The sequence below is a fragment of the Haplochromis burtoni genome, unplaced genomic scaffold (genome assembly GCF_018398535.1).
Source record: "Haplochromis burtoni strain Fernald_Lab_line unplaced genomic scaffold, NCSU_Asbu1 Contig_627, whole genome shotgun sequence".
Lineage (NCBI taxonomy): Eukaryota > Metazoa > Chordata > Actinopteri > Cichliformes > Cichlidae > Haplochromis > Haplochromis burtoni.
The window spans coordinates 169,662-192,610 of record NW_024582988.1 but is presented as its reverse complement, the minus strand read 5'-3'; the positions used below and the strand labels follow the sequence as shown (position 1 = coordinate 192,610).

The following is a 22,949-nucleotide window of genomic DNA, read 5'->3' as shown; positions in this document are numbered from 1 at the left end:
CGCTGTGTGAATAAAAATAACATGTAATAAAATTAACTGCATTTCTTTTAAAATTAAAAAACAAATGAGTCAGAACATGCAGGATATGAGATGCTAAAACTTCCCAGGACTTCCCCTCATTACAGAGCATTGAGACGAAACAGAGCGGAAATTGAAACGAGCTGCGAGAGACGATTTCACACTGGGAGCCAACCGAACCAGGCTCGTCTCATTATGAAGGCTCTGAGGCTGCTGTATCTAATTGTCCTAACTTTAAAATCAGATGAGGAGCCCACATTTCATCTTGCATTACTCGCATGAGTTTGATCGCTTCACTCAAAGAAAACAACAAAGAAAGCAGAAAGCTGTGGTCTTCTTCCATTTGCCTTACCAGATGAACCAAAACATGCACATTGTTTCATATCAGGGTCTTTTAATTACAAGTCTGGATGCTTGATGCTCTTTTTAGGAAATATTGTGTGTTTTGTTACCGTTTCGATTTGTGCAACATATTAAAACCAATCAGTCATACATAAACCTTGAAATCAAACAATATGAAAAAATATGTGATCCATTTGGACTTTGCTATGTCATGCACTACCTGGGTGTACAACCTTTCCACAATGCAATAATGCCTACAGTGCAGTGTTGCCTTTACTCATGCATGATAGTATCAAGTGACAAGTTGACCGTTAGACACAACAGACCCTTTGATCTGAGGTATTTTATAGCTATAGAAGAATTATAAAAAATGAAAGTCTAATAACATATAACAACTTTTATAACACAATACTTTTTTTTCCCTTTAGCTGGTATCTGTGAATTTATAGTCAGTATATTCCTTTGTAGTTAAATGTGCATATGATTAAGAACATCATGCTTCATGCTTGAAGTTCCAGTTAAACTCCCCCACTGTCTCCTGTGTGTTTTCACATGTACCCATTTCTGAATCAAACAAAAAAGACAAGGTTTTAGGCAGCTGAGATAAGACCAGGTGAAGACTAAAGTCACCCTGAATGTCTTACTCATATCTCAAAGGAGAAGAGTCACAAATCAATTGAGAGTCAAGCTGTGAGTTTATCAATATCATCTTAAGCTAATTCAGCAGTCAGATTAGTCTTTACAAGTCTACATCACGTCTTGAATTGAGATGTGATGTTGAGGAGTTCAGACAGAGAGAAGTCAGGTAATGATAGCTATCTGGAGTTAAGATCAAACCAATTCTTGATTGAAACTGCTAATCAAGAGACTTGGGTGTGTTATTTCTTAAATGGCTAATAAATAAAACACCCACAGGTAAAGTGATGTCTTGAGACAGTTAAAGTCAAGTCTCAAACATTTAAGTCAAGTTCAAGCCAACTTTCAATTCAGCTATGACAAATAAGAGTCAAACCAGACGTTAAGAGAGTTTAGGTCAAGTTACAAACAAATTTCTATCACATAACGTCTTGTCTGAAGTCAGGTGACTTCACTGTGCTGCTAAGTACAAGGTTTTATTGAATCTGGGCAGGTTTCAGTCCTGCTTCCAGTTAATTGTCATAGTTCCTGTAGACTGGACTGCCATTTATACAAAACACAAAACCCTTTATTACATGCACTTTGTGTGTCTCATATTCATACCTATTCATATTTATTTATCACTGATTAATCAAACATCAAATTTTAGATTGTGGAAGTAAGCTGGAGTACCCAAAACACCTCTCGCAGTCACAGGAAGAACATGGAGACTGCATGTAGAAAGGCCCCAGCTGAGCTAAGATTACAACCAAGCTTCGAGGTGCTAAGACATTAGCACCTGCATAAATCAAGATATACCGACTTCAGTTCTTACAAACTAGAACATTCAGGTCAAGTTTAAAAACACTGAGCGAGTCCATTTTGGGCTCTGAGTTCATCAAAACAGATCCATTCTTGTTCGCATGGAGAAATCTACATTCAGATTCTTGGAAACTGAAATCACGGGTCTTAAAAGTGGAACACTTGCAGCTGAGCACTGCATTTAAATGATCTCCCATCAATTATGTTAATCTCAAAAATCATCAGCAAGTTTGTCAAATTGGCTCAAGTCTAAGGCTGTGCAATCTAACTAATCTGCTAACTATTGGACAAGTCTATCAATTACAAGCCCACCGTTAAAGAAATGTATGAATAAAATAAATACAAGCTATATTTTGTGAATCTCGGTCAATTAACACAGGGGCATTGATTGAAATACAAATAATACAAATGTCTGGCAAAAATGAGATGAGCTGAGACCTCTGTCACCTTCTGTTTGGCATGTAGAGATGGGATGAAATCCCTTTGACCTGGATAGGAAATCAGTTTATGTCAGTGAATTGGTTGACCTTCATAGTGACGAGGTTTCCTTTTGGTCATTACAGATCAGGGATGGATTTGAGGAATTCTCCCATTGATCTTCATTCTATTCAATCCAGATTTGAGCAGGTTCCTATTTTAAAGCCTAATCCGTAGTAATGCATTCAGACTGCGTATCTGCACACTCACAAACACACACACACTCACAAACACACACGCAGACACATGACTTTTCAACCATGCACTTAGCAGCTTGAAATAATTGTAAGAGGGGATAAATGTTGAGACTGAAAAGCTTTAATTATGGAGCCAGCCCTGGCTCTCTCTTTAGGGAAACATTTTTAATTAATATTCTATCTCTTCCTCTCTTCCTCTCTCCCTGCCTTTCTCTTCCGAGTGCGTCACTTCTCCACAAGGGATAATTCAGATTTATGTTGCTGACCTGCCGCGGTTTTCCAGGTAAGTATCCATTGGGAAATAACGAGAATAAGTGTGTTCTTCGAGGTACATTTGTCTGAGTCTAAATTTATACAAGAAATAATTGATAATTAATAATCGATGTAATTGAAATAAACGCGTCTGGAAACAATAGCAGATGATGGCTGGGGATAGATTACTGATATAATGGCCTCATTTTGTACGGTGCAAAAAAACCCTCATAAATCACGGGCTTGACAGTTTCACCCAAAGTCAATGGAATTGAAATGATAATATGACCCAGTCACTGTAATATGTTGGCAGAAAAATGAGACCAACCTGATTGCCAGACCAAAATGCCAAAACTAATTATGCAAAATCATGAATAATGTTAACTCCGAATTAAAAATTTCCACCTCCTCCACATCTATGAATGTTATGAAAATGCTAGGCTATGGTAGGCGTTAGTGGTAATGTCGCCTACCTTTAACATCTCTACACATTTAAACGTAGGTATGCCTGTTACCTTAAAATCTAAGTTAAAAGAATTTAGATTTAGTAATTAGTCTGAAGTGTGATGGCATGCTTTGTAAATATATTATTGAATTAAGCTTACCGACGCTGAGAAATGACATTAATTCCACTTTTGATTCTAAAATAATTTGAATAAACTGTTTAATCAGCTACTGCTTTTAAAATTTTTATGCAAAGAGTTGGTGTTTTTACAGTATTTTCACAAACATAGTATGAGAAAGCTCCTGCAAACCAATTATTCGCAATACTTTCTTATTTATCAGCTTTACTAAAAATAAAACCATTAAAAATATTTAAAACATATTATTTAACCTGTAACAACTTGCATGCAGAACAAAAACGATATCAGGTTGCTTAAAAGTCAATGTTTGAAACAATCAAAAGGACTTTAACCTCCTAAGACCCAAACTCTTTCATGCATTTTTAATTTCTCTTTGCTATTTGAGCTGATTGGGACCTGATGAATGTAAAAACAAAGACTTACAATTAAGATTAAGATTAAGATTTTTTTTAATTTTTACTTGATTTGATTTGATACTGTACTTTTGTTTCTGAGAAAAATTAGATCCACATATGAGGACATTTGTTTTAAATTTGGTAGGACAGTGGCAGAATAACATCCCCTTAAGTGGATATCAGGCATTTGAAAAATAAAGACCGCCCGGCTGCAAGCAAAGTAGCTCTAGGAAATGCAACACCTATAAATAAAAATAGGGAAACCCGAGCTCTGGATATTAGTGATGGGATTTCCGGCTACTTTTAGAGAACCGGCTCTTTCGGCTCTGAACCGGCTCTTCAGGTTGTTTTGTTGCTTTAATTAATTTATTATTAACAATAATATAAAATTAAGCACAAAAGGAATTACTAATGTAAAAAAAGTGGTTTTATTTATATATGTTTATATATAAATATATGCGGTGGCCCTTAGAGACAAAGCACGTCCAAACTCCAAAACACATCTAGCATGAACTGAACTTCCAAAACAGAGCTACCTAGATCACTTAAATTACACAATTGACAGCATATGTGTATTGTTTGTGTATTTATACACAATCACTCATATATATTCAAATAATTTACAAAAAACATTCATTTACCTGTTACTACCACACACCATATCCGGTCGTTGGTGCTTCCTGGCTTGTGTAGCCACTAGGTAACAAAAGCTCAACACTGCGCCTGCATCCTGGAGCACTTCTGTTGTGTTTTGTACGTGTTTTGGAGTTTTTACGTGTTTTGGAGTTTTTACATGCTTTGTCTCTAGGGGTCACCGTAAATATACTTTTATTTATTCACTCCACATAAAATGTAATAAATAAATCATATAATACAAACACCAACTATTAACATTTCAACTTTGAACTATTTAAATTTTCAGCTTTTTCCTTTTACAAATTTAAAGTGAAACAACACAAAAACACTGCAAACCACAACACAATTAAATATAAATTAAAATATGAAAACAAAAAGAAGATGCACATTCTCTGTCATATGGACCTGCATGAATAAACTTTCTGAATCCTTTATCATCTGCAACTGAAAATAGTTGTGGATGATTACTATACCTTTCTAATGTGGTGTTGTTGTCCCTGGCTCTATCTCTCTCGAGAGAGAGAGGGTGAGAGAAGGAAAAAAAAACCCATGGCTCCCAATAAGGATTCGGCTCGCGTCGTTCACGTCAAAGATCCGGCTCCAAGAGCCGTTTCGTTCGCAACCGACACATCACTACTGGATATTTATGGTAGATGGTGTTACTGCACTGCCCACAATGTTTTGACTGACAGAAAATGTGAGGAAAATAAAGTGTAGAAGCCCAAGAATAACAAGAGTTTAGTATCAAGCCTCACAAAATGCAAAAAGCAGAGATGCTAAGAATCACCTGTTTAAGAAAGACTTCAGACTTAGCATCCTGCTTTTTGTTGGATATGAAAGAAACACGATAATGTGTTTGGAGAAACGCAGTGTGAACATCAGGTAGATCAAATGATGTGCGCCTAATGAGATGCGTCCCAGCTGGCGGCGAAATGAGCTGCAGTGTTGAGTAGTAATGAATGAGAATGGCCAAAGGTTCGTGGAGGGGAAGCGAAGGTTGCCAACAAGATTCTGCCTTGGAAAGCTGCCAAGATGTCTGGAGGAAGGAGAAGCGCGAGGATTAAACAGCAGGCACATCAAAGCCTGCAGCAGCCTGAGAGACAGACAGGCTGCGAGGATGCGAAACAGCAAAATGTGATTTGGTTACCCAAACTGATCGTAATAACAAGTCCTAATTAGTATGTATTCTGATATAGCTGATGATAGGAGAGGTTTTAACTGGCAACATATTCTTTATCTTAATATCTACATTTTACAGTTGGAGAGGAAACAAGAAGCATCTGACTGATGGCGCTAACAACAATTACCAGGTGTAAAAAACATCTGTGAAACAGAAATGAACGAGCCTTTAAAAATGGAAAGCAGCAGCAGTCCACAAGGAAGTGAGTGGACGGCCAAAGAAAGATCAAGGCGGGCGTTCACCTGTGACACACCCACTAATTATGACCATGAAATCCAGAAAAAGAAATAGGGGGACTTTGATTTGAGGTTATTCAACCCAGTGTGAGAGAAAAATGTTGATCCACTGCACAAATATGATCGAGTTTCCCAACAGAGGCTCTGAAATGGTGACGGTCAGTTTGTTTTTGTCCTGTTTTTTACTGATTAAAAAAGTATGGAAGAATAAGTTTTTTGTTATATTTTAATAATTTTTTCATGCTTTTCATTTCATTCTTTGGCTGCAGTAGTTTAAATAGCCTATGTTTTGGTTTATTTTATAATTCAGTGAAAATGGTTTCCATCCATTACTCATACATCTGGGGACATATGCTTTCTAGATGCAAAAATACTGCATGCATCTATGGTCATGAATTTTAAAAATCCCACGTGACCTCGTGAAAGTTAGAGCATTCACAACATTTTCAGACACTTGACCTTTGACCTTGAGATCAAGATAACTAAGATTCAAACTCATCTGAGACTTTTAGTAGATGCACCAATTTGAAACTCCTACGTTGCTTCGTTCTCAAGTTCTCACATTTACAAACTTGGATGTTCCCAAACCCCGAGCAAAAAATGAGCAAGAATATTTCTCATAGATTCAACTGTCCAAAGTTCAAGCCTGAATTCACTGGGTAAATAAAACAATAAAAATGGTTCTCAGGTAAGGGATGTTTCCTGGTGTCTTGGGCCAATTATGAATTCACCAGGTACTCAGCAAGTGTCTTTACTTTTATTCTTTTTTATTCAATATAGAAAGAGGTTACTACAAACTGTGATTGCTGTTTAAAAGTCGCATTTTGCTATTGGAGGGTGAAGCAGGGGGTGTATCACAACAATATCCATAAAACTAATCAATAATAATTAAAAAAACAAAATCCAAGGTAATTTCCCTCCATCGATGGGCTGCTTTTAGTGCAGCAGATATTTTTAGATTGTCTATTTTTTGGTACTTCAGACACGTCACAGTTCCTTAAGTGAATCCATGGGATTTACTTAAAGGGAACATTGTTGTTTATTATTGTTTGTTTTTTGTCAGCTGGGAGCGTTAGCAGCTTGCTGCCAGTACAACGCCTGCCAGCTGGCTAACAGCCAGCTTGTCATGAGACCTGGAGTGACCTCCTGTGCACTGAGGTGGTGAAACAGGAATGTGAAGGCAGCTTGTAAGCTGCAGCGACAGTCAGCAGGCAGCAGGACTAACAGGATGCGACTGTCAGTATGCAAGCTGTGACAGCATGTGTCTTTATTAGATCTTGTGGATGTAAGTGCATAGGTGGACATAAACAAATACATCCAGGTAGCATCGGGCCACATAAAGCAGACCCGGGAACTGGATCAGATCCAGACTCCTGATAGTTACAGTATGAGGCTGATTAATGAATTCACATACTCACAACACACATCATCACAAACATGCCCACAAAAAATGGCACATATGCACCTGACTGTTGTACTGCATTATCTCTCCCAACATTCTGTGTGTTTGGTTATGATACAGAATAAAAAAAGACTACAGTCCAAGAAAAATTCATAACGCCAAAACAAAGGAAGAAGGACATCAGCAGCTACTATAGCAACCCGATCACTCATCATGTGCTCGCATTAGTGCATTAGTAACCATGTCATAAACCCATACAACTTCCTGCTCTTGCATGTCTACATTAAGAGAACACATAGTCATGTAATGTCTTATTACCTGCTGCCTAATGGACTCTCCAACTTTGCACTTATGGAGTAGATGAAAGGAGTCGACAGAATCATGGGCGCTCTGTTGGGAGGTGAAACAACTCCCCATAAATAATGTGCAATGCAATAAAGTGCACTAGAGAAACAAATATTAGCAAAGGCAATGTCCCACTGCAATACAGCCCATTCAGCGCAGTGCTGACCTGTATCCCGAGCCACCGAGCAGACACCCCAACAGGCAGCTGAGCAAACCAATCAACTGCACTCATTCTGATCATAAACAGCTGTGCCAGATATGAAGGCATTTTGCAGGCTTCCATTTGCAGCAGTGTGTTTTTTTTCCAGCTTTTTTATAAATGACTTGAGTAAAGATATTAAAGCAAAACTATGCCTTTATGCTGATGATGAAGTCATTCTAACACATACATCCTCTATAGTAATGGAGGGAAAGAACTTTGAATCCTAAATGCTCCGCTGAGCACAGGGCAAGCTACAGAGCTGAAAAATGAATCTTTGCAGAAGTGGCAAAAATCCCATCTGAGGGTGGCTCCAAAAGACCTTCAAGTGAGTACCAAACATGTCCAGATTTACAGCATCAGGAAGCTTGTTTGCAGCCTGGGAAAGATACAAGTTTGGCCTCTCTTGCATAGTTTTGCCCCTCATAAAACCTCTGAGTGGGGTGATTGTTTTTTAAACTGAGTTGGAGATGTGGCAGTTTGATTGACAGGTGTGCCATCACAGGAGTTGATCTCAGTGGAACTTTCTGGTAAAATAAAGTAATGGAATAAATTTCTTTTTGATGTGAGATTATTATTATTATTATTTTTTTATCACAAGTCATCCTCAAAAACTTGTCCTTGCGTTTTGACATATAGATTTTTCATAGTGGAAAATTAAAACAGCCATTTTCTACATGTTATACATTCAAATGCAGGTTAATTGGGAACATATTATGCATGTTAACTGAAAATGAGCATAATAATTGCAGTTCGAACGGAATATATAATTGTAGAGTGTATTGTTGTTCTTTCTCACATTTTGGCAATAAGTAATCTCAGCAGATGAGACTTACAGGCTTTACTGATAGCAAATCCATTATCAGGTCAAAACTAATGATATCAGCCAATAAAACAAAACAAAAAAATAGAAGAACAAAGGTTGTATGTTTTCTTTGCTTGCTAGGATGCGGGTTTTAGCATTTGGCCAATTTTCTATTTAGAATTTTTTATATTATCCATATCTGTTTGTTACATTTTATAATTGTTTGCAATCAATACATTTTTGCTTTTTATGTTCTTGATTTCCTACTGAGTCAACTGTTTTTGATTTCATATTAAACGCCCCTTAAAAACCTATGTAAAACTATGTAAAACTATGCAAAACTATGTAAAACTATGCAAAATCAGAATCTGGAAAGACTCAGTAATTGCAAAAGAATTCATACAATTATACAAGTGCAGCCCACAGTGATTGGTAATTGTATTAAATTACCAACACGTGAAAAATGTGATTTGGCGGTGTTTAAAAAAATCGAATTACATTTGTAAACAATGCTTTCTCTCGTTAATTACCAAAGCCATATCATTATGCTTGTCGTTATCATATCTTCACTGAAAAACAATTATGATAATTCTTCAACAAACATTAATAAAAAAGAAAACAAAATCTCGAAAGCATTTTTTTGTCGACACTACAGTGATCGTTGAGGAACGGCTGTGAGTGATCACTAATTACTGCGGTGCATTCACTCATCACCGTGACAGATGTGTGATGTGTGAATGAGTGTGGGTGTAAGCAAATGCATTTAGCAAGTGCTTTAATTTGTGTTTTCTACCTCAGTGCAGCATTGTTGCAAATTTGTAGAAAACGTGTGTGAGTTGCATCACACATGGGCTATGCAAAGTTTGTTACACCTGGAAGAATAACAGAAGCATTTAAAAAATGTTCCCCATACAATCGCTACGATGCCACAATACTGAGATCTATAATTAATGTACGCAGCTGACAGGTCATTTTAGATCTGATTCTCTGGCCTTCTTTCACACTCTCTTTCACAAATGTATAATAAGTTAATTTAGTTTAAATGGACTTAATGGGCAGATTCAATTACTGCCATGCCAAAGTCCCAGAGCAGCATCAGTGATGACAGGATTACAGCTGAAGTAGCGCCAGAGCGGAGACACGTCTTTGCTACGAGAAATATTAGGTCCGCAAGTGAATTTCAGTTCAGATGCAAAAGAAATGCTATGTGGGTGGGAAAATGATTCCAGGAAAAGAGGTGGAGAGATTCTAAGACTCCCAATCAGAGAAAAAGAGGATTGCTGCGGCACCGTTTAGGATAAAAATATGTATGAAGTTTATTCTTGGAGGAGTTCAGCAAGCAAAATAGACCCTGATGGAGACTTGGAGTTGATTCACTTTGGCCTATTTTGCTTGCCGAATTGCTCCAAGAATAAACATGTTACATGATTTTATCCTCAGCAATCCTCTTTTTTTTAAAATATTGAGCTTGTGTTTGCTATACTGATGGTGGATAAGCCAGTTCTGATGAACTCCCAATAATACCTTATTAGAATCAAAGACTAATTTGTAAGATAGTGACAACAAAATGGTCAGCTGGTAGGTTCTGCTTTTATCCTGATGCATTTAGCCAACTAAAAGAACTCTTAAATGCTGCTGATAATAACACCTACAACCGAATGCTCTGCCTCCTGGAAGGAGTCTAAATGTCCTCAAAGGGAAGTGAAAAGCATTTCAAGAAAGGTCAAATACATGAAATATTAGAGGATCTCTTGAAGAGTAAGCCGTCCTCTCAGAAACCAAACCAGTGGTCACGACTCTGAAGCTGAAAGTCTGCTACTTCACACAGCTCAGCAGACCGAGTAAAGAGAAACCTGTGCCTCATAACAGTAACAACAAAGCAGAAAAAGAGAGAGATAATGAAGTCAAACCTTGGCAAACAGCGCCCCCTTGGCCGCCAGTGCATCTTCCCCTCTGCCATTGGGGTAGCACTCGTATCGTGCATCCAGGATTGGGTAGCGGCTTGCCAGCATGAGCCCACTGTTCAGGAATTTGAACCTGGAGCAGCAGCCTTTCCAGCCATACCGCCCAACATCGCTCAGGATGTAGGGAAAATAGCGATGCAGCTGGCGCCGTAGTCTAGTAGTCGATCCATGGTCAAATACCTCCTGTAGAGCCAGGAAATCCAAGTTGGCAGGGAAAAAGGCAGAGATGTCATGGTCGAATGTTTCATCTCCGTGGCGGCGTTTTCGACCTGGGCGCTTGAATATTGATGTGCGTGGGACATGAGAGAGAGTATTGTTGGAGGATATCCCTATCCCACCATCACTTCCATGGTAACGAGCAAGGGACTCACGAGAAGCAGTCATGCTGCCCGTGTCTGCCCCTCCGTGCTCTCCAGGCCGGTGGTTCCCTGTCTCCGCCTCCTCTTCCTGGGGGTCCGGCTCTGGAGCACTGATGCTAATTTGAACCCCTGAGGTGTGAAGCGGACAGTCTGTTGCGGGTTTTGGCTGGGTCCCATCCCCATGCATGGGACAGTCATGATGACCAGGAGCACTCTGAGCTACTGTGGAATGCACGGGGCAGTCTGGAGCCTCCCCTGAAGTGTGAATGGGACAGTCTGAGCTGCTTTTAGTCTCCCCTTGGTGGAGAGGGCATTCTGCTGTAGTGTCTGCCCCATCAGGGTGCACAGGGCATTCAGCAGAGCCCTGGTCATTCACAGAAGGGTGAACGGGGCAGTCAGTGGCACCTGAGGGGTGAATCGGGCACTCAGTGGCAGGTTCAGTTTCGGTGTCGGCTGGGCCATTGGTTGTGTGTGTTTGGTCTGGACGTTGGTCCAACGATGAGGTACGGCGGAAACCTGTGGCAAGGCTGCTGAAGGACGCCGCACTGATAAACATAACAGAAACAATATGAACATAGAGGCATTTACTGCAGATAAGTGCAGAGGGAAGTTTGGATTGATCTCTCCATACCTGATAGAAGTGTTGGTAGGTGAGTCAATGTAGATTTTAATCTGAGGTCGGCTGGCACCATTGCGGATCCTCTTCCCTACCTCCCGTGCTCTCCGGTGGGTGTCTGACAGGTTGTTAAACCTTGCTAGGGAGTCAGGCAGAAGGCAAACATTGGCACTGCAGAAACAGAAGCTTCTGCCCTGTGGCCTCCATTCCCCAATTCCAGCACCTGCTTGACCTTGTTCAGCCTGGTGTTTGTCTGGCCTAAGACAAGACAGAAAAAAAACAACCTTTAAATGCAAATATAATACCAGAAGAAAAATAGGGCATTAGAAGCAAAAGCATTTTTTTAAAAGAAGCAAGGAAATTTTTCCCAGATTTCTTTTTTTCAAAAGATATACTTAGAGAACCATTTTATTCTGCCTTCATCTTGAGCCTACACTCATTGAGAGTAATATCATACTGGTCATCTAACTCTGAGCAATATTAAAGAAATCCAGATACTTCAAACACAGGGTCTTATAGCCATAAGGAAGCTAATCAAATGCAAATACTTTTTAAAGCAGAATCTCTCAAAGCAATTAGCTGCTGAGCAGTTTTGAGGTTTCTGCTTATTAACCTTATTATATCAGTAATGTAGTCTAAAGAAATAGATTACATTTCTGTCACTTAAAGAGATGTGTCTACATAGACATATGCAGTTAGGACCATTTGTATTTGGGTATTAAAACAGTTTTTTAAATTTTGTATCTGTGCACAAGCACAGTGAATTTAATAAATAAATAATAAAATAAATAATTTCAGAACCTGAACCATTTACTTTAGTTTTTTCTTCAGTAACTGTAAAGCTTCTCTGTTGAGTTCTGATCAGTTGGCTGACTTGTCATTCAAGAATATCCAATTTATTTGCCTTGACAAACTCTTGGGTTTGTTTTGCTGTGAGGCAACTTCTGATGAGTTTTGCAGCAGATAGCTGAACCTGCGCAAAGTATAGAGCTGTCTACACTTCAGACTTTGCTAAAATAAACAGTAGTGATTCTGTTCCACTTGTAGGCAGAGGCAAAGCTACAAAAATCGTCTACTGTCTAAAAACCTATGGTGTATGCCACTTAAACACCGCCTGAAGTTTTGAAATCATACACCATCTGAACTGCGCTGTAGTAGTTGACTCCATGATACTAAGTTTTATTCTAACATGATCAACATTTTAAAAGTGATCTATTCAACCCAGACCAGGTAGTTTTGGTGCCTAAAGCACAGCTGGTGTCATTAGTTTGTGGGAGCATATCAGTGAAGACCTGAACACAGATGCTAAAAGCAAACTAACTGAGCTGCAAACACAACCTTTATTAGGTTGATGTGATGTCCAGACATGTAAAGATTCACAAGGAAAGAAACAGCAGGAAAGGAGCAGACAAGAACAGAGAAGCAACAGAGACACTAAGAGAAAGACTGAGTGGAAACATTGGACTGTTTATTCACAGTAAGGGTAACTGGGAGGGTGGAAACCAAAGGGTAATGAGACACAGCTGAAGGAAGTCTAGACAATGGAACAAAGCGAGACAGTGTACCACACAGAGACAATTAACTGCCAAATTAAAGCAATGAAACTGAAACAAGGACACAAATGAACCTTAACTCTAATCTTGAATGTTCATGTAAGACAAAAGTGCCACAGTGCACATAAGCTCCATAAACACAATCAGTAACTTAAACTAACAAGAACCAAAGGCTCATAATCAACAATGTTGGCTACGAGTAAAACTAAGAAAACCTAAAACAACCAAACGGACCAGAAACAGATAAAAAAAATTGGATTCACATCTTCTTCTTAAACGGTCCTTTGTTGTCAGTTTTTCAGCAGGTGTTTGTGGGGGTGTGATGAGTAGAATTATACTCATGTGCTTTTCAGCTTTTAAAAATCTTTTCTATTTGGAATTTATTTTTCCCCAATTCTCCAAAGGTCTCACCAACATCAGAGTGTGAAAGATGTTAACTTAAAATTAACATCTGCCCTTCCTGGGGGGAAAACTCATCAAATAATAGGAAATTAAAACAAAAAGTTTAGTTACTGTACATATTACAGTAACTAAACACAGGGCGACCGTGGCTCAGGGGGTTGGGAAGTGTATCTGTAACCGGAAGGTTGCCGGTTCGATCCCTGCGCTCTCTGTCCTGGTCGTTGTGTCCTTGGGCAAGACACTTTACCATACCGCCTACAGGTGTTGGCCAGAGGGGCCGATGGCGCGATATGGCAGCCTCGCTTCTGTCAGTCTGCCCCAGGGCAGCTGTAGCTACAACCGTAGCTGCCTCCACCAGTGTGTGAGAGTGAATGAATAATGGCATTGTAAAGCGCTTTGGGTGCCTTGAAAAGCGCTATATAAATCCAATCCATTATTATATTTCCTCACATTGTGCCAAACTGTTTATTTATTAATTGGTAGAATAAACTTTTAGTATTCTTGATCATATCTAACTCTGTTAAGGTAGAAAAATAGTGCATCTAAGTTGGATTTAAGTAGATTCTTTTTTGTTGTTGTATCTTGAAACCCTTTGCTGGTGAGATGGGGTTATAATAATACTACTACACTACCAGTCCAAAGTTTGGACACATCTGGCCATCCAAACTTGGTGCTGTATACTTTGATGCAATGAAATGTTGAATTGTAGAGCCTTGTCTTTGATGAGTGTTATGAAAATACTGTTGAGACAAACTTGTTTTCATGCAGAAATCTTTCAGGAGTTGTCAGTAGCATGAAATACAAATACATTCATTATGTGAGATGTTTTTGCAGCATATCAAGAATAACAAGCTATACGTAAATTCAGTAAGTTCTTAGGATGTCGTGTTATCCAATTTTCTTTTTACCATCTTTCAGATAAGAACACAGTGAATTCTGTACTATCACCAAGCAGCTAGGCTGTCCTTGAGACTCTGTGGAGAAATATAAACTGGATCAAACAGTTATGTCAGTGTACCCCACAAGGTGCAACCGGGCCTTACAGCTTTTAGCCCTTTTCATAATAATAGTGCGATTTTAATTATAGAGGGTTTAGGAATAAAAACAGACATGCACACATCATAGCAGCCTGTCTGTTTTTTGTTTTTGTTGTTATCTGTTTTACTCTTAAATGATTATTATGTGATGTGCTATGTATTACATTTTCTATTCTCACTCTACCATTTCTACTCTACCCCCTCTTTATGCTTCTGGCCCTGAACTCTACTGCCATCGGTGCTTTTTACCTTTTTAAAGACATTATCCATGAATATACAATAAACTGTTACTAGGTGACTGTTGAAACAATACTTAAAATACTAGAAACTCACATTTTACATTTGCCATCTCTAAACTGCTAATTATAGGAAGATCGTGCTGCTGTCCCAAAGCAAACAGAGCTAAATACTGTATTTCCCATTTTGTGGTTATGGCGGGTTGCCACTTGGGTGGGTGTTTTGATAACGAAACACCCACTGAGAGCCAATGGAGTCTTGCAGCTGGAAAGCAGACCCACGAGCAAACTATTTACACAAGATAATGACTTCATTTTCCCCTTCTTGAAATAGCCAACCCCTGTGAACAACTGGCTCTATAGATAAAAAATGAAGCATGACTCTACAACTGCTCGGCCCATTTTTCACGTTACATTGATCCAGGGCCTCATTTTCATTCACAGTTTAGTTGAAAGCCAGTCTAAAATGTGTAAACCGGTATAAAGTGCGTTCATCCAGTCATCTTTAAACTGAACCACTGCAAGGACAAAGAAAGGCCTACATGGTTGGCTGTAGGTCTGCCCTCCTCACCTGTAGAAACCTTAAGCAGGAAAAGATTGTGTTACCTTAAAACAGTTAGGTCACTACATAATACTGTCTAAAGTAAAAGACACTACATCCTTACAAAATCAGATATTATGTACAGTGCTGTGAAAAAGCATTTTTGCAGTTTTGTCACACTTACATGTTTCAGATTAAACAAATAAAATATAAAACAGAAGTAAATAAAAAAGGCGTTTTTTAAATGATGCTTTGATTTATTAATGGAAAAAAACTACCCAGCCTACCTGGACCTTGGCAGCGAGAACTAGTATTAAGCATTTGTAATAAGTTCAAACAAGTCTTTCATATCTCTGTGGACCTGTTTAAGGTCATGCCAAAGCATCTCAATTTGGCCAGGCCACTATGAAACCTTCACTCTTGGAGTAGTTTTGCTAGGCTGGCCACTCCGTCACCACTATTCCAATTATTTTTTTTTACATAGGGCTAGGTAAGGTTGGATAGCGTTTTTTTAATAAATGAAATCATCTAAAAACTGTACTATGTACTTGTTTGGGTAACTTTGTCTATTAGGATGTGATTAATGATCTGAAACCTTTAAATGTTTAAATCAAGTTTGGTAAAAATACTTTTTCAGAGCCCTGTAAATTCACAGAAACAGCAGCAGTAATAAATAATATAGCCATGTTGGCACTAACCTGCAGTAGGTGTACAGGTAGGGCTGGCGGATTGCCTGCAGGGGAGCCCAGATGATGAAGCCCAGCAGAGCAAAGGGCAAGGAGGCGAGGAGGAGGAGCAGGTAAAGGGGTGCGGAGATCAGCACACATAACGTGAGGAAGGAGCAGGGGTCCTGGGAGCGCTGTCGCTTCTCCAGCGAGGTGGCCACACAGGACGCCAGGAGCCGGTCCAGGAACCAGTAGCAGGGAAACACCAGGCTCCACGACAAGCCATCCAAGAAGTGCAGACAGGCACTGGAATACGGGGTGATGTGGAGGACCATCTCTTTCCTTCTTTCTCTCTCTTTCTGTCTGTCACTTTCTCCTCACCTTGCACGTCCACACCCACATACACTATAATCAATCACAAAATCTCTTCCACTAATTACATAAGCAGAAATAAATGAAAAAAGATCAGACTCAAATGTAGACCCTCCCCCATTCCTTGGAGAAAGGAACACTACATGGTTTGGATGATTTCTATCTTCACAGGAAAGCTTATCTCAGTCTTGCTGCCCCTCCCTCAGTAATTACACCCTCCACAGGAGGGGTCAAGGAGCGCAGTCTCGAGGTAGGCAGTTGTCATGATGAAAGCTATTCCCTTGATGACGGATCTATGATTGCGAGGACTCAAACCACCTCTGCAGGGGGTATCCACTCAACATCAGCATTTCCTCCAAACCTGAAGAAAGAAGCACATCGACAGAGGAAAGGCGGGAGAGAAGGAAAAAGAAGCAGGGGATCAGTAATTGACTTTATTCCTCTGGGAGTGAAACTCATACATGTCAGAATGACTGTAATTGCATAATAACAGCACATCTCCACAGAGGCTTGTAAGCTACAGGCAAAATTATTTACTGTAGTTTGTCTCGTCTTACAAGAAGAAAGAATAATGTATGACAGCGAGTACGACATACTCCTGACAACAACCCATTATGGGATGTATTTTTTTAAGCTATTTCAGAAGACAAGCAGTTGATCAGACTGTGGTCATACTACTGGGGTGTGGGTGGGTTGGAGATGAATAGTGGGCAGGCTAAAACAGGTTAAATGGCGGCAGCTGCACGAGATAGTCAGTTGGATGTGCAGAAGGAGTAATCGGCTGATGTGGGTTGGCACTAAAATCAGCTGATTTGCATGGATGGCAGCTAAACTTGACTTTGTAGCCTGCTTACACTTATGTTGCATCTACACTGGAAGTGATTTGTTTATCGGACATCACTTTGAAGCTACCGGCAGGTCGCTTACAGACATTCCAGTAACCTAGAAAACAACTTTATGTATTTACTACCACGCCATGAGCCAATCAATGGCATTTGTCATTCTCACTGGTAGCTGTTTCAGTCACTCGCCTGCAAGTTTAATAAAGTCTGGCCCACTTTCATTGTCAGCAGTGCTGCAGTAACAGGTCCACTTAAAAGTGTTGTGTTTGATTGTGAAAAGATAACACATTTATATTCCTCATGGAAAAGTAAGTATGTACAAAAAAAGGAGAAAAGGTGACTTGCATTTGAATATTTCTCAGAACATAAATATTATATAAACTAAAGAGTTGAAAGATACGATGATATTAACGACTACAAAGCTCCTGAAGCTGAAACAAAGAGATTTCATAGTGCACGAGCACACACAAATCCACTACCACAGAAATTTTTGGCCCGCACTGTTTAAATAATTTAAAGTCTATGTTTAAATAGGAGAAGGGCTGTGGAAACAGCTCATCGTGGAATCAGTAATTGTTGTTACAAAAGGGTATCACAAAGGAAAGGACATTAACCACGTCGTTCTTCCTGCCCGCAGATGACTTAACCAGAAATTCCAACCCTAAATGCTTTTTAACCAACTTTAATATCAGCATAGGCAACAGAGGGAAGAGAATTGATCCCACCGACATGAATAAGTAATGACTAGATTAATTCATTCATGTCAACAGGCGAGTTTAGGAAGACAAAGAGAGTGCTGACCTTGGTGTAACATCATATGCCCAGCAGAGAAGGGCAGTGGAACAACTCATGCTTTTGAATGAACCTTGTCTCATTTGCTGTGCAACAAGACAACTATAAACTTGCTGTAACCGTGGAGAAATGCTGCGTGCATATTATACTCACAATCCATATTAAAGCAGAAAGTAGGTAAAGCAATTCTGACATAGCTCACCAAATGAATGAAACTTTTCATTCTGTATTTGGACAGTATAATCACACCTCCACAGGTCCGCAGACAGCACAGGCTGTCACGTATTCATCTTTCTTTTTGTCAAGGGTCTGCTTTTTTAAAATCTATTTAGGATAGAAGACTTTCCAGCAAAACATGTCTGTGGGAGCTGTTTGTCACCACTGTCTACTATTTTCTCCCGAAATGAAGCTCTTTTGTCAGACAGGCTCATTCTCTGAATAGGACATCTCTCCCAGAATTACCACCTCTTCCATCCTTGTAATCTTCTTGTGTAGGGTCGAAACCTTTGTATACTGTAATGATTCGTATTATGACAGAGGAGCTGCCTGTGCTACTACTTGCTGACTTCCTGCTGCGATGGTTGACCTGAAAAGATATAAAGAGATGACCTGCTGACTCACCAGTGGGCATTAGGGGCATATGACGGCAGTGTTTTACTGACTGTCTTTAAGTCTAACATGTGGAAGTCCACACTTCAATTCTCACTGGACATATGGAGAAAAGAGGTAGCACTTTTTGGGATTAAACTTTGCAGCACTTTTTAAAAAAAACTTTGGTCGGCCATGAACTAAGCATTACACCTTAAAACTGTGAGCTAACCTGTCCATAGGCTGAATGGCACCGGTGAGGCAGACAGGTGTACTGAGAAAGGCGACTTTAGCCATTATTTGCTAGGCCTCACCAAGTCACTGAACAGGACCCATCTTCCTTGGTTTTTGATGAAATTGTGTGATAAATAACGTGACCTACAGTGCTATAGAGCATATTTTTAGTATTTTTGTATTGTGCACTCAAAAACTAGTGGGTGACATCCCTGTGGCATCTTGTATGTCTGGTTAAGTATGGTTTAAAGGGAGTGTATATGATTATATTTTGAAATAACAAGCATAATAAAAAAACATTTATTATGCTCCAAATACTATATTTCCATATCTATTTTTAGTTCACTTTCTCAGAAAAGCAAGCAGACAGAAGATAGCACCCTCACCCCTTTTCATCCATCCATCATCCATCCATCTACCCATTTATTATTTATCCATCTATCATCCACTGACCCATCCTTCATTTATCCATTTTCTAGCCATTGATCCAACCATCCATGGACTGGTAAATGGTAAATGTTTCTTATAATGAGAAATGATTCTTATATAGAGCTTTTCTACTCTCGTGGAGTACTCAAAGCCCTCTATACAACACGCCGCATTCACCCATACACACAAGCACTGTTGTCTATACTTTGCAGTGCTTTCTAACTAACATTCATACACATTTATACTCCGATGGATGCATCAGAGAGCAAGTGGGGGTTAGTATCTTGCCCAAGGATATTTGGCATGCAGACTGGAGAGCCAGGGATTGAACCACCAACCTTCTGATCAGCAGCTGAGCTCCTCTACCTGAGCTGCAGCCACCTAAACACATCCATCATTCATCCATTGATCCATCCATCATGTATCCATCTCCATCCATCCATCCATCCATCCATCCATCCATCCATCCATCCATCCATCCATCCATCCATCCATCACCATCCATCCATCATCATCCATCTACTGATCCATCAATCATCATTCACCCATCAGTCATCCATTGATCCATCCATCATGTATCCATCTCCATCCATCCATCATCATTCATCCATTGATCCATCCATCCTTCATTTATCATTCTCTAGCCATTGATCCATTCATCATCCATCCATGTCTCTGTCCATTTATCCATTTATCCATTTATCCATTTATCCATCCATCCATCCATCCATCCATCCATCCATCCATGACCTCATCGACTCATTGAAGAGGTATGATTTTAGTCAACCAAACTTTTTAAACCTTGCTGTGTTACAGCACACATTACAACACTGTTTATTGTATTTTTAAGATATACGACAGAAGGTAATTATTTCATTGTTCTCAAATATCGATGAAACTCTGATATGCATTTAGAATAAGCAAAAGGAAGAGCAAGCAGAGAGTGAATAAACAAAAAGGAAGCAAACAGAGAGCTTACCCCCTGCACAAAAACTCTAATCCAGACAAATTCACTCATTGCACTGACTCCATGCCGCCTGGCATTTAAGCCGCAATTTGCAGCCACTGCTCATTAAAATGTGCTATTTCTGGCTGCTCGTTTTAGGTTTCAGGAAGAAAAAAATACATGGATAATTCAAAACTCACTCATGCAAGAAAATCCTCTCACTACTTTCTGCTAGACTTGCTCGTGTTCAAATTCAGATTCATCAGCCTCTCACTGGCATAAGCAAGTCAATATTAGCAGGTTTAAGTATCATAACTCAACTCCAAACAATTCAATATTAACAGTTGCATAATAAAACTCAAGCAGCACAGCTAGGACGAGAGGTGCAAGTACGACAATCACACAGAGAAAGTTACAGTCTACAGCAGTTTATATGGAGAGATGCTGGTGTGTCAATACAACGAACAGAAATCATAACATTCAAAAACTCCATCAGTAAATTATGATGATAGTGCTGTGTAATGATGATTAGAACAGGTATTTTCTGGCTTTAAGTTTGTATCATAATTATACCTCACACAGATAAAGACAATGTGATTTTATGTAAAAATGGTGTTATTATCACCTGCGGGGAGATTAATGCTCTTTCGATTGGATCCAACAGAGCACAGGATCTTAAAAAAAAAGGAAGAGAAAATTAGCAAACACGCTCATTCATTTCAAAGAAGGACGTTTTTGTACCGCATGTTTTCATTTGTTTGTTTCTAACTTTCACATTTTCTTTTCCTGCTGCAAATTGACCTTGATGGTTGCTTGATGGTGATTAAAGCTCACAGAGTAGAAAATGATATATTATAGGCACATCTTCTTAGTGTATGCGTGTCTATACGTCTGCATGTACCCTCTCTCCCCAAACACTGTCACACATACAGCGATTATCAACATTTACTTTTTTTTTCAAAAACATTTATTATAAATCTCAGTCATTTTGATTTCCCTTCATATTATACTTATTTCATTCCCTGTAAATGCAATTTTAAATTCTCTGGTTGCAATTTTTTTCCTACGTCACTTATTAATGAGCACCCAAAATTTGAACCGGCAACACAACTTTATTCAATGAATTATATAATGACTTGAAAAAGCGCTGGAAGTCTGGCAAAAGCTCCCATAAGGTGGGCTTGAGATTGATAAGTAAAGACTTAACTGAACACCATAAGAATTAGTTTTTGTCCATAACTAAAGTATCCACACTGGCCCGATTACATCATCCTATCATCAACCTTTAACTCTGCTGAAGTCTTTACCCATTGTATTCATCTTTTTTGCCGCTTTAAGCGTTAAAATCCTCGATCCCACGGCCTTTAAAACCTTCCACTTTCCTCAGCTTCTGTGGGGAGTTTACCTTTTGAAAGCTGCATCAACGACCACACCCAGAAAAACAAACCTCAGTCAGAGCTGATAGATCAACGAGCACAAACCGTCACATTTGGCCTTATCAGAGGAAGCTCAGCGGTGCATAATTTATAGCCAAATACGTCGCCTTGCAGGAAGAGACAGAAATACAGCGACGGAAAAAGAACAGTGACAATGTCAGCAGACACACACATGTTGGAAACACACACACGTTAAGGTACAGGCACACAATATTTTTAAAAAAGGTATACAAGTCAGCTTGTACTGCAGATAATTCCTTTGTTAGGGGAGCTGATGTCTGCTAATTAGCGCTTCTGTTTGTTTCTAAAATCCTGCTGCCGCCGAGATTTCACCAGAGGATCAATGTCGACTAATGAGGACAAATATTATATCTGTATTTTTATCTCTCGCGCAGGAAAGCTTGAATTTACACAACCCCCCTTGTGTTTAATGACACTGCTCAACTATCACTTAAATAAAATCTAGAAAATCGTTTTTTGCTCCATAACAGGCTGCAGAGGCAGGTGGCACAGGTCAGGTGGCCAAGCAGCTGAATCATTTTAACTGATCAGCGTTGCACGGATGGTTTAGTGCTGTGGGCCAGAACAATATGAAATAAACCAGGGATCAGTAATAAAGCCTTCAGTTCAGCTTTGTTTTAGAGGTGCTTCAAGTAAGAAGCTGTCTGTGAGGTGCAAACCAGGGATAGCAGAAAGAGATACAAGCCGCTGATGGCAGATCATTTCCTGTTCCTCTTCAGACTCTGAATTTTAAACTGTGCTTGAAGGAACAGAAACAGCACTCAAATCATAACTTGTGTTTATATTTTCACCATACGGCTGCCTTTCACAGACCTGTACATGAGTTTCATGATACAGGCTCTGAAATTATGAGCTTGTGGCTTTTTTCTTCTGAGTCGCTCGATGGTCAGGTTTTTTTCTATATGTATTTGAATAAAGCCACATTAGTAGGTGAACTGGTAAAATTGCTTTTTCAACCACTATTTGGTTGGTTTCAGTAACTGTCTGGTACCATTATCTCCACAGATTATTATTTTTGCAACGTTAACTAAGTGGAGATTATTAGCGTCAGCCTGCATTCACTAAAATGCGACTGACAAAGTTTAAATGAAGATTTCTTGTTTCTCTTTAAGTATTTGGCAGCGAAAGTCTAGCATTATAAACTGATGGAGACTGGGAGATGTGGAAAATCTAACATGAAAGGGAGTGCAGGAGTTTTCTATAGAAGAGCTGCTTCGTTATCAAATAAAATCTATTTATAAAAAGTACAAAAACCAATAAATACTGTTAAAAGTCGAGCAATCTGCATGTTAATAAACACCACTTTGTTCGTGCTGCTATTTTTTGTGCTTATTCTGTTTGCAGCGTGAGTCAAACTCAGGAATTTGATCCACAGCCAGGTGTGACCAGCAAACAAACAGCTTCTGCACAG

At 39.3% G+C, this 22,949-nt stretch overlaps 1 protein-coding gene across 2 annotated transcripts in view; it reads right to left on the bottom strand.

Annotated features, from left to right (window-relative positions):
- The window catches only part of smpd3 (sphingomyelin phosphodiesterase 3), an 83,077-nt gene that overhangs the window by 28,324 nt on the left and 31,804 nt on the right, over window positions 1-22,949 (bottom strand). Inside the window, exons 2-5 of one of the 2 annotated variants that reach the window (XM_042214911.1) lie at window positions 20,707-20,755; window positions 15,912-16,611; window positions 11,460-11,702; window positions 10,416-11,373 (exon numbers count right to left, since the gene is read on the bottom strand). In XM_042214911.1, coding sequence (XP_042070845.1) covers window positions 10,416-11,373; window positions 11,460-11,702; window positions 15,912-16,213 — 1,503 coding nt within the window. In that variant the 5' untranslated portion in view covers window positions 16,214-16,611; window positions 20,707-20,755. The remainder of the gene's footprint in view (window positions 1-10,415; window positions 11,374-11,459; window positions 11,703-15,911; window positions 16,612-20,706; window positions 20,756-22,949) is intronic. The other variant, XM_005948966.3, reaches the window with a different exon arrangement.